This window comes from Narcine bancroftii, chromosome 8, assembly GCF_036971445.1.
Source record: "Narcine bancroftii isolate sNarBan1 chromosome 8, sNarBan1.hap1, whole genome shotgun sequence".
Lineage (NCBI taxonomy): Eukaryota > Metazoa > Chordata > Chondrichthyes > Torpediniformes > Narcinidae > Narcine > Narcine bancroftii.
Window position 1 is genome coordinate 83,040,558 of NC_091476.1, and position 12,890 is coordinate 83,053,447.

A 12,890-nucleotide genomic window follows, 5' to 3' on the forward strand; every position below is an offset into this window, starting at 1 on the left:
CCTTTGGTATACTACCGCACACGTGCACCAGGACTTGTGGGGGGGGGGGGGGTCAGGAGCTCTTGTGACCGGGGAGACAGGACCCACCAACTCACCAGTGAGCGTTCCACTGGCCTGGGAAGTCTCCCCTGGAATCGTTGGCAGAGCTGGAGATGTCTCGGTGATCGGTGGAGGTGTTGTGGCCAGCATTTTTTGGTGAGAATTAAACATAATTTTAATACTTGAAAGGCTTTCCCTTGTTGTTTGTTGTTGTATAAACATCGATACAAGTGATTTTCTGTTGCTTCTGGGCTGTTTTTAAAAAATGACTAGGTGTCTGTTTTATCCGACAGCAGCCAAGTCCCGACCATTTTGGATAATCAGAGTTGTACTGTGTATTATTACATTCAAAGGAGAATCATACAAGTTTGCCAAAGGGCCAATTCAGAGAATGGGGAACAATATAAATTTTGGTTTTGGGCATCCAGAGCAGGATGAGAGATTTAGGATTGAGGATGGAAGCTTCTTTACTTCCAATATGGTGAACTTTTGGAACTTACTATCGCTAATTGCTTGCTAACACTGTGCATTATTGGATTCTGTTGGGTGATGGCCTTCCCAGGACAACAGCTGCAACAGTCCAGTTTATGCTCCATGGTGGACGTTGCTGTACAGAAGATGGGGGGCAGAGCAAGATTGGGAGACCGATATTGAGAGGGGATTCTATCAAAAGTGGGTCAGATGGGTGATTTTGTGCAGCAAAAGAGATTCCAGAATGGTGTATCCCTTGCCTGGTGCCAGGGCCCAGGATGTCTCTGAGAGGCTACAGGACATACTGAAAAAGGAAGGCGAACGAAGGTCATGGTACATGTTGGTTCTGATTACACAGATAGGTGACGGGATGAGGACCTGCAACCTGAGTTTAGGGAGCAGGGTAGCAAGTTGAAGAGCTTTTGGTGCCATAAGCTGGTAGGTATGAGATGGATAGGTCAGATAAATGCATGAATGAAGGGATCATGGAAAAGGATGGGCTTTAAGTCCAGGAGCATCTGTTCCACTGTTTCCAATAGTCCTTTTATCTGTTCCCATTTTCCTAACAAATTGTAGCATTCCCATTTCTTTAAACTGCTCTTCCCCCACCCACCCCTCCATTCCCCATAGGACCATCCCTCCCTGCCTCCATCTCTCAAATCTTCATTTATCCAGTATCTTCTGACTTCTTGACTCCTCTCCAGAGCTTGTTGTGATCCCTTGCTACCTTAGTTTCAGAAAAGGATCCTGACCTGAAATATTGACTGTCCATTCTCTCCTATGGGTGCACCTGACCTATTGAATTCTTTATTTGCTCAAGATTCCAACATCTTAAATTTGTTGTATTTCATCAGAATCTATGATCAATGTGGAAAGGCATGGTATAATAAGATTCCTTTTGTGGCTTTGTCAAGCAGAGACTCTTTAACCAATTTGACTGAAATCTTTGAATAAGTAACAAAGTGTATCGATGAGGGCAGGATAATAGATGTAATTTATGTGGACCTCATTAAAGTCTTTGACAAGGTCCCATGTGAGAAACTGGTTCAATGAGTAAGGACCCGAGGTATCCTGAGCAAATTGTCAAATTGGACAGTTCAGGAAATTTTCTAAATCAATATATAGAGGTGTCATCCAGAGAGAGTGCAATACTAGATCACCTATTAGGGAACGAGACAGAACAGGTGACAGAATTATTTGTAGGGGCCCATTAATCATCATGCCATTAGATTATGGAGAAGGACAGGTCTGGGCTTCGGGTTAAGATTCTAAATTGGAGAAAGGACAATTTTGAGGAAATGAGAAAGGATCTAGAATGCGTGGATTATGATAAATTGTTTTCTCATATGTTGGGTAAGTGGAGCACTTTCAAAGGTGAAATTTTGAGATTACATTGTTCAGTATGTTTCTCTCAGGATTAAAGTAGAAGTTAACAGGCATAAGGAACCTTGGTTTTTGAGGGATATTGGAGATATGGTTTGGAAGAAGAGAGGGGTGTATATAGGCAATGAGGAAGAGAGTTACGTGAGGAGAATTTTTAAAAATACAAGAAAAAACTCAGGAAGGCTAAAAGAAGACACGAGGTGATTTTGGCAGGCAATGCAAAGGAAAATCCTAAGGGTTTCTACAGGTACATTTGGAGCAAAAGGATAGTAAAGGAAAAAATTGATCCCCTTGAAGATCAGAGTGTCAGCTATGTGAGAGATCTTAAATGAGTTTTTTTGCATCAGGATTCACTCAGGAAACTGGCAGTCATGGGAAGTTAGGAAAATAAACACTGTGGTCATTGAACCTATACAGATTAAAGAGGAGGAGGTGGTTGCTGTCTTAAAGAAAATAAGGATGGGTAAATCCCCAGGGACTGACAAGACATTCCCTTGAACCTTGAGGGAGGCTATTGGAGAAGTGCAGGGGGTTGGGCAGAAATATTTAAAATGTGCTTAGCCCTGGGTGTGGTGTCACATTGTTCCATTGTTTAAAATGGCTCCAAAATTATAGGCCAGTTAACCTGATATTGGTAGTAGGTAAATTATTGGAAAATGTTCTAAGAGATCGAATTTTCCATATTTGGATAGCCAAGGACTGATTAGGGATAATCAACACGGCTTTGGGTGTGGTAGGTTGTGTTTAACCAATCTTATTTTGAAGAGGTTACCAGGAAGGTTGATGAAGGAAAGCCTGTGGATGTTTTCTGCATGGACTTTAGTAAGGCCTTTGAAATTCCCATGTTTTTTATTATTTTTTTATTTTTCACACTATGAACCATACTGACCAAAATACACACAAACATTTCCCTCTTGAATATACACAGTGTCATTTTCTCCCCTTTTCCCCCTCCCTTCCCTCCCTCCTTCCTTCACCCCCCCCACTCACTCAACGTTCAACATATACGATACATTAAACCCATTAAACAATGTCATCACACAATGAAAATAAACAAGAAATTTGTGTATTCTACTTTTACATACTGGGTCAGTTCATTTCGTCTTCTTCTCCTTCTGTTATTTTAGGCGGTGGAGGTCCGCGGTAGGATTTCTATGTTGTGTTCCATGTACGGTTCCCAAATTTGTTCGAATACTGTCATGTTATTTCTTAAATTGTATGTTTTTTTTCCAATGGAATACATTTATTCATTTCTATGTACCATTGCTGTATTCTCAGGCTATCTTCTAATTTCCAGGTTGACATAATACATTTTTTTTGCTACAGTTAAGGCTATCGTAATAAATCTTTTTTGTGCTCCATCCAAATCGAGTCCAAGTTCTTTACTTCTTATATTACTTAGAAGAAAGATTTCTGGATTTTTTGGTATGTTGCTTTTTGTGATTTTATTTTAATACCTGGTTTTTTCCACTTTCTCACATGCCCAAATTGCATGTACTGTGTTCCCATTTCCTTCTTACAGTGAAAACATCTGACTGATACTGTTGGGTCCCATTTTTTTTAACTTTTGGGGCATGGTGTAACCAATTATATTGTATCATGTTAAAGGTTAGTCAAGAAATTTCAGATGCTTGCTGTTAAGGGTGAGGTAGTAAACTGGATTTAACATTGGCAATATTGGAGAAGCCAGAGAGTGGTGATGGCTAATTACTTCTCAGACTGGAGGCCTGTGATTAGTGGCGTGCCTCTGGGGTCAGAGCTGGGACTGTTGTTGTTTGTTGTCTATATCAATGATCTGGATGATAATGTGGTAAATTGGATCATCAAGTATGCAGATAACACAAAGATTGGAGATGTTGTGGACAGCGAGGAAGATTTTCAAAGCTTTCCCAGGGATCTGGATCAGCTGGAAAATGGGCTGAAAAATGACAGATGGAATTTAATACAGACAAGTGTGAGGTGTTGCATTTTGGAAGGATAAACCAAGAAAGGACATACATGATAAATGGTAGGGCACTGAGGAGTGTGGTAGAACAGGGATCTGGGAATGCAGATACATTATACGTGAATGTGGTATCACAGGTAGACAGGGTTGTAAAGAGAGCTTTTGGCTTATTGGCCTAAATATTGGATTTGGGATGTTATAGTAACGTTGAGGCCAAATATGGAGTATTGTGACAGTTTTATAAGATTGAAAGACTGCAGAGAAGATTTACTAGGATGTTGCTTGGACTTCAGGAAAGGAGTTACAGGGAAAGATTAAACAGGTAAGGACTTTATTCCCTGGAGTGTAGAATAATAAGGGGAGATTTGATAGAAGTATTTAATATTATGAGGGGGATTATGAGGGTAAATATAGGTAGGTTTTCTCCACTGAGGGTAGGTGAGATACAAACCAGAGGACATGGTTAAGGGTAAAAAGGGAAAAGTTTAAGGGAAACACTAGGGAGAACTCCTTCACACAGAGAGTGGTGGGAATGTGGAACAAGCTGGCAGCTGAGGTGATTGTGGGCTCAATTTTAACGTTTGAGAAAAATTTGGAGAGGTACATGGATGGGAGGGGTATGGAGGAATATGGACTGGATGCAGGTCAATAGGACGAGGCAGAAAAATAATTTGGCACAGGTAAGAAGAGGTGAAGGGGCCTCTTTCTGTGCTGTAATGTTCTATGGATCCAAAGTTGGCTTTGTTAAAAGCAGATGGAGGGTGAACTTAGATGGAAAAACCATCTACTGGAGGAAAAGAATATTTGATGTTTCAGGTCAGAAACTTTTATCAGATTAACTGCAGAGGGATGTTTTTGCAATCAGATACCTGTGACTCCTGGTGTTATATAGGAATTGTGCTTGGCCATTATGAATGAATGGTTTGGATGTGAAAATGGGAGGCTTGATATGAAGATTGGGAGAATTCTTGATATGTGGAAGGCTGTCTGGTTGCAGAGGTAGTGATGTGTTAGTGAAATGGGTTGAAAAATGTCAGGTAGAAATTAATCTAGAAATTTGAGGTGATTCATTTTGGTAGCAATCATGAGGCTCGGACATCAACTTTGGTAGAGTTTTGGGGAGTACTGAGGAACAGAGAGACTTTGGACTATCACAGATTCTTGAAGGTGGCATGCAGGTAGTTAATTTGATAAGGAAAGCACGGGATAGTGGCTGTTGTTGGGGGACTGGATGCAGAAGAAGGGAAGTTATGCTTTATGAATCCTTTGTCAAATTTCATCTGGAATACAGAGTGTAGTTCTGGTCAACACTGTCGGAAGGATGTGACAGCGCTGGAGAGGGTGCAGAGGAGATTCAGCAGGATGTTGCCTGGGATGGAGCCATTCAGTTTTGAGAGACTGGAGAAGCTGGGTTTATTTGGTTCCAAGCAAGAGGAGTTTGAGGAGACATGATTGAAGGAGAAAATCTTAGGAGGGAGATTGGGAGGACCACAGGAAACCTTTCACTATATTATAGGCAGATAAAACTAGAAGATAAAGATTTGAGGTTAGTGGGAAGAGCTTTGGAGAGAAATTGGAAGGGGACTTTATTTATCTAGAGTGTGGTGTGTACCTGAAAGACACTTTTGGAGAGAATGGCGAAAGCTGTGTCATTAACTGTAGTTAAGATAAGCACTTAAATTGCTTAGACATAAAGATCTATGGATCAAGTGCTAGAAGATAAAATTACTATGGAAGGGTGCCATGGGTTAGCATGCCTTAGTTGGGCTGAACAGCCTGTTTCTCTGCAGCAAATTCCATGATTTTATGCTGCCATTTGCTGTTTCTGTGTTGATCCACACCAGACTGAAGCTGTTGGTTTGTTGCCAACCCAAAATCTACTGAGTTGAATCTATTCTGTTTTCTTAGTCACAGTTGCCCACACCAAATCATGGCATTCCTCGCATAACTGAGGTTAGCAACTCCGTGCAGCAAATGCCAGACACACTGAATACAACTGAGCATGACCTGGATACAGAAGATGATGAGGATGAAGAAGAGGAAGAGGATGATGTGGACTCGTCTGATATGGATGATTGGGAGCCAGGTCCTCTTAGGCCTTTTAATCCATGTGATTTATGTAAGTGGAGTTGTAGAATCATATGTTCCTGGAGAATTGCACCACAGAACCAGGCCCTTCAGCCATCCATCAACACCCCATTTGTGCAATCCTACATTAATTTTTATTCTCTATATATTTGCATCAATACTAGATTCTACCACCCATGTACGCATTCGGGGGAATTGGCAGGGCCCCTATTTGTCCACCAACCTGCATGTTTGGGATGTGGGTGGAAACCGAAGCAGTGGGAGAACAGCACCCAAAGGGGTTCCAGGGTGAATGTACAGACTCTACACAGACAAGATTGGAGTCTTGTCTCTGGTGCTGTGATTGTAGTAAACATACCAAAATGCTGGAGGAATGCAGCTGGTCTCTTTAGTATCCAAAGGAGACAAAGATATGTTGTCGACGTTTCGGGCCTGAGCCCCACTTCAAGGAAAAATCGGAAAAGGCAGAAGCAGAATATATCAAAAAGTCTCAGAATTCAAGCAAAAAATTACAAAATATATGTAACTCTCAGGATAAGCTGCTCAGCTGTTTTTTTAAATTAGGGTAGGTTAGGTGTATTTTTTTATACAATACTTGTTTTATTTTCCATTTTCACCCATTGCAGTGGAGGGGGTTCGAGTTTATTCTATTTAAAGTTTTATATTAATATATATACATATATGATCTTGTATTTACAGTTTCGTTCCTTTTTCTTCATTTCCTATAAATACCAATTAAAAAAAAGATTGAGAAAGAAAGTCTCAGAATTCAAACAATGGAGGAGGAATCCAGACCAACAAAAATTGGATGTGATAAGGGACTAAGTAGAATTTATCATGTCTGTGCAAAAGGAGTCAGGGAATGGAGAGACATCGGGAGAAGTAAGGGGAAGGGGTTTAATGAAAGCCAGAGAAGTTGATATGAATGCCATCTGGTGGAGAGTGCCCATTCATAAGATGAGGTTCCTCAAATTTGCAGGTGGTCTCAGTCTGGCAGTGCATGAGACCATGGACAGACAAGGGAATGGGATGGGAATTGAAATGGGTGGCCACTGGGAGATCCACGTTATTGTGCCGGACAGAGCTGAGTTGCTCAACAAAGCAATCTCCCAGTCTGCAACCAGTCTCTCCGATGTGGAGGAGACCACAGTGGGAGCACCGGATACATGACCCTTGCAGATTCACAAGTTAAATATTGCTTCACTTGGAAGGACTTTTTGGAGTCCTGAATGGTGCTGAGGGAGGAGGTAGGACAGATAGGATCTATCATGGAGATGGAGGAATTGAGAAAATGGAATGGAATCCCAACAGGGGGGAGGGTGGGAAGAGGTGTAGTTGAGGCAGCTGTGGGAGTTGGTGGGTTTATAGAAGATGTCTGTCAACAGTTTGTCTCCTAAAATGGAGACATAGAGATCCATGAAAGGGAGAGTGTTGCTAGAGATGGACCAAGTGAATTTGAGGTAGGGGTGGAAGTTGGCAGCAAAGTGGATGAAATCATGGGTACATGAGGCAGCACAAACATCATCATCGATGTAGAGAAGGAAGAGTTGAGGGATCTTGCCTATGTAGGCTTGTAGTATGGATTACTCCATATAGCCAACAAAAAGGCTGACATAGTTGCGACCCTTGCGGGCACCCATAGCTAAACCTTTAATCTGGAGAATGTGGGATGAGCCAAAGGAGAAATTAATTGAGGGTGATGACAAGTTCTGCCAGCTGGAGGAGTGTGGTGGTGGAGAGGGACTGGTTGGTTCTCTTCTCCACAAAGAAACAAAGGGCTTTGTTTGGAATGGAGGTGTATAGGGAATGGATATCCATAGTCAACATGAGATAATCGAGTTCAGGGAACTGAAAGTTGTTGAAGTGATGGTGGGCATGTGAAGTATCCCAGATGTAAGTGGGGAGAGACTGGGCTGGGGGGGGACAAAACAGTCAAGATATGCAGAGACCAGTTCGGTGGGGCAAGTGCATTAGGACATGATGGGTCTGCCTGGACAATTCGGTTGTGGATCTTGAGTAGTGATAGAAATGGGTGGTACAGGGTTGGAAAACAATAAGTTTGGAGGCTGTGCCAGGGACGTTACCAGAAGATGGTGTATGAATCAAGTGGTTTGATGAGTTCTGGTGAGATCCTGTTGGAGGAGTAAATAAGAGAATGTATCTGAGAGTTGACATCTGGCTTTGGCCAGATAAGGTCAGTGCACCAGACCACAACAGCACCATCCTTGAGTGCGATATTGAAGATGAGGTTCAGATTAGTGTGGAGAGAGTGGAGGGCCAGGTGTTCTGAGGGGGTGAGATTGGAATGAGTGAGGGGAGTAGTGAAGTCGATTTAGTTGATGTCATGGCAGCAGTTGGAAATATAATAGTCCAGAGCAGGCAGAAGACATTTCAAAGCGGGTGAAGGGATCTGAAGTGGGGGCTGGAGAATCGTGGTTGTGGAAGTGAGCATGGAGTCAGAGCCGATGGAAGAGTTCAGCATCATGGTGCGTGCAGAACCTGTTAAGGTGTGGGCGTAGGGGGATGAGCCCTCTAATAAGGACAGAGCATTCAGTCTCCAAGAGGGGATGGTGAAGTTAGGGGAAGGTTCGATGGGGCTGTGACACTACCAGCTGCACTACTGTTGCTGTCCTAAACCGTAGCAGTAGAAATTCACTTCCCAATGAGTTGATGCTCGGGGGTGATACAGTTCCTTGCTGGATGCTGTTTTATTAGATGGCAGGACCACTGTCAGACCACCAGCTTCACTTCCATTTGTATCTTTTCGAAGCCTGTGATTTTCTTCTGTGCTTTACTGCAGGGTGTGAGGATTGCAATGCTGCCCATCCGGGTGCATGTTCTAAGCATGGTGCACTGCACTGTATTCCCAATCAGCCTGTCTTGAGCAGGGCTAGGGCTAGCCTGCCACTCATTCTGTACATCAATCGATTTGCTGGTGGAATTTTCTCCAAGAGGCGCATTCCAAAACGCACACAATTTGGTCCTGTGGAGGGTCCATTAATTAGGCAATCTGAACTCTCTGATGATTACATTCATTTAAAGGTAGGTCTTTTAACTTGATTAGAACATACATTTTATGTTTTCCATTGCTGTATTGGACTTTAAGTTTTGAAATTTGCTGACCACAATTCGAATAAATTACTAAACATAAAATTGATCTGTAACCTTCAAATCCTGAAGGTAACACAATTTCATATTCCTTGCTGAATAGGTTTGATGCAGAACACAATGAGGGCTTTTGGTAATAGAAGTTTGAACATTTGCAAAAACCACCTGAAATGACAGAAAACATACCCCAATGTATTTTGCATTTTGGCATTCTGAGTACACCTCCCCACAAGTGACTCAACACTAAATTTGAGTGTAACTGTGATCCTTAAGAGCGATGTTTTCCACTTTCCTTTAGTGGTTTTGTGGAGATTTTTTTGAGTGTCAAATTATGTGGCAGTAACAATCTGAAAAAAAGTTGAACTTTAGCACCGCTTTTCACTTCGCTGCTGGTCAGAAATAACTCATTCTGTCCTTGATTTGAAATTGAATTTAATTTAGAAACAGCACAGTAACAGGCCCATCAGCCCACAAGCATACACTGCTCAAATACATCCATGTGACCAATTAACTACCAAATCTGTACATCTTGGGACATGGGAGGAAACAGCACAGTAACTGGCCCACAAGCCTACACTGCCCAAATACATCCATGAGACCAATTAACTACCAAATCTGTACATCGGGCTGCTGTTGCTCGGAGGGCAACAAGGCGACCGTTGGAGGAGGGGCGAGGAGAGACTGCTAGAGCAGTAAGTATTTAAATTCTTGGTTTAGCATCGCGTGCCTAGTTGGATCGGGCTGCTGCTGCTTGGAGGGCAACAGAGTCGGTGTTTCCCAAGGCGACCTTTGGAGGAGGGGTGAGGAGAGACTGCTAGAGCAGTAAGTAAATTGCCTGAGGGCCAATAAAATAAAAGGAGTGAAAGGTGAGGGAACGGCCAGCGAGGAGCGGCTCAGTGAGTGACTGGGGCAGTGAAGGAGTGGAGACTTGAGACTTTGGCTCGAGAGACTTAGGCGCAGAGAGGCTAAGGCACAGGTAAAGGGGTAAGTCTCTTTTTTTCTTTTTTCATTTAACTCAATTGTAGGCAGAAATTTTAGACATGGGTGACCTCAGTCCCGTGCCATGCTCCTCTTGTGGGAACTCAGGGTGACTGACAGTGTCCCTGGGAACTACGTGTGCAGGAAGTGTGTTCAGCTGCAGCTCCTGATTGACCGCATGACGGCACTGGAGCTGCGCATGGACTCGCTCTGGAACATCCGGGATGCTGAGGATTTGGTGGATAACACCTTTAGCGAGTTGGTCACACCACAGCTTCATAGAGTTGAGGGAGATAGGGTCTGGGTGACCAAGGGTAAGAGTAAGAACAGGAAGGTAGTGCAGGAGTCTCCTGTGGTGATCTCCCTGAAAAATAGATATTCCACTTTGGATGTTGTTGGGGGAGATGGCCCATCAGGAGAAGGCAGCAGTAGGCAGGGTCAGGCCACTGTGAGTGGCTCTGCTGTGCAAGAGGGCCAGAAAAAAGAGTGGTAGGTCAATAGTCATAGGGGATTCAGTTGTAAGGGGAATAGACAGGAGCTTCTGTGGCCGTAAATGGGACTCCCGGTTGGTGTGTTGCCTCCCGGGTGCAAGGGTCAGGGATATCACGGAGCGGCTGCAGGGCAATCTGGATGAGGAGGGTGAACAACCAACTGTCGTGGTCCACGTTGGTACCAACGACATTGGAAAAAAGCGGGATGAGGTCCTACAAGCAGAATTCAGGGAGCTTGGAAGGAAGTTAAGGAGTAGGACCTCTAGGGTAATATTGCCAGTGCCACAAGCTAGTCAGAGTAGAAATGGCAGGATAGATAGAATGAATATGTGGCTTGAACAGTGGTGTAGGGGGGAAGGGTTCAGATTCTTGGGCCATTGGAATCGGTTCTGGGGCAGATGGGATCAGTTCAAACAGGACAGTCTCCATCTGGGCAGGGCTGGGATCAATGCTCTCGGGAGAGTGTTTGGTAGTGCTGTGGGGGAAGGTTTAAACTAATGTGGCAGGGGGATGGGATCAGGAGTAGAGAGTCGGAGGGGTTTAGCATGAAGGAAGAAGTCGGAGATAGGAGGGTGAAAAGCAAACGAGGCAGGCAGGTAACCTCAGGGCAAAAATGTAAAAGGGCCACTTTACAGCATAATGGCGATAGGGTTAAGGCTCTGGTAAAAACAAGCTTGAAGGCCTTGTGTCTTAATGCAAGGAGTATTCGTAATAAGGTGGATGATTTGAATGTGCAGATAGCTGTAAATGAGTATGATATAGTTGGGATCACAGAGACATGGCTTCAAGCTTAACATTCATGGATTTTCAATATTCAGGAGGGACAGACAGAAAGGAAAAGGAGTGGGGTAGCATTGTTGGTTAGAGAGGAGTTAAAAGCAATAGAAAGGAAGGATGTTAGCTTGAATGATGTGGAATCAATGTGGGTAGAGCTGTAAAATGCAAGGGGGCAGAAGACGTTAGTGGGAGTTGTATATTGTGATAGTACAGATCTATCACCAATGTACATAGTGTATATAGTTACTGTATCTAGACTGTGCTTACAGCGATTGGCTGAGAGCTAAGCCACACCTATTGTCTGGGCCTTAAAGGGTTGTGTCCCTAGCCAGGTCGGATCATTCCGGACTGGTCGGCCACCTGTGAAGAGCTCCGGTCTTTTGCTAATAAAAGCCTTGGTTTGGATCAACAAGTCTTTGGTTCTTTCGACGAGCTCTACATATATAGATCACCTAACAGTAGTAGAGAAGTTGGGGATGGTATTATACAGGAAATTAGAAATGCGTGCAACAAAAGCAAGGCAGTTATAATGGGTGACTTTAATCTCCATATAGACTGGATGAATCAAATTGGTAAGGGTACTGATGAGGACGATTTCTTAGAAGGTATACGGGATAATTTTCTAACCCAGTATGTTGAAGAACCAACGAAGGAACAGGCCATTCTAGACTGGGTTCTGAGTAATGAGGAAGGGTTAGTTAACAATCTTGTTGTGCGAAGCCCTTTGGGCAAGAGTGACCACAATATGGTGGAATTTTACATTAGGTTGGAAAGTGACAGGGTTAATTCTGTAACTCAAGTTTTGACATTAAAGAAGGGTGACTTTGAGGGTATGAGACGCGAATTGATTAAGTTAGATTGGCAAATGTTACTTGAAGGATTAACTGTAGAAAGGCAATGGCAAGCATTTAAGGATCACCTGGATGAAATACAGCATTTGTTCATCCCGGTTTGGAAAAAGAATAACTCAAGGAGGGTAGTACATCCTTGAATAACAAGGGAAATCAGGGAGAGTATCAAGTGTAAAGAGGAAGCATATAGACTAGCCAGGAAAGACAGAATACCAGAGGATTGGGAGAAATTCAGAGTTCCACAGAGGAAGACAAAGAGATTATGTGAGAAAGTTGGAAGGGAACATAAAAAATGACTGCAAAAGTTTTTATAGATATGTAAAGAAAAAGAAACTAGTAAAGAGAAATGTGGGTCCCTTGCAGTCAGAAACAGGTGAATTGGTCATGGGGAACAATGACATGGCAGACCAATTAAATAACTACTTTAGTTCAGTCTTCACTAGGGAAAATATGAATACTCTTTAGGAAATAATAGGGGACCATAGGGTAATGTGACAGAAGGACTGGGGAAAATAAGTGTAAGTTATGAGGTTGTGTTGGATAAATTGAAGGGATTAAAGGCAGACAAGTCCCCAGGGCCAGATGGTCTGCATCACAGAGTGCTAAAGGAAGTAGCCCATGAAATAGTGGGTGCATTGTTGATAATTTTTCAAAACTCTTTAGATTCTGGAGTAGTTCCTGAGGACTGGAGGGTGGCTAATGTAACTCCACTTTTTAAAAAGGGAGGGAAAGAGAAATCAGGGAATTATAGACCAGTTA

General features: G+C 43.0%; 1 protein-coding gene across 10 annotated transcripts in view; it reads left to right on the forward strand.

Moving 5' to 3' along the window:
- prdm10 (PR domain containing 10) overlaps nucleotides 1-12,890 on the forward strand; it is a 385,295-nt gene that overhangs the window by 124,213 nt on the left and 248,192 nt on the right. For 9 of the 10 annotated variants that reach the window (XM_069894370.1, XM_069894369.1, XM_069894366.1 and 6 more), the window contains 2 exons: nucleotides 5,747-5,957; nucleotides 8,727-8,968. The exons of the other annotated variant lie outside the window; for it this stretch is intronic. In XM_069894370.1, coding sequence (XP_069750471.1) covers nucleotides 5,747-5,957; nucleotides 8,727-8,968 — 453 coding nt within the window. The remainder of the gene's footprint in view (nucleotides 1-5,746; nucleotides 5,958-8,726; nucleotides 8,969-12,890) is intronic. 10 annotated transcript variants of the gene reach the window in all.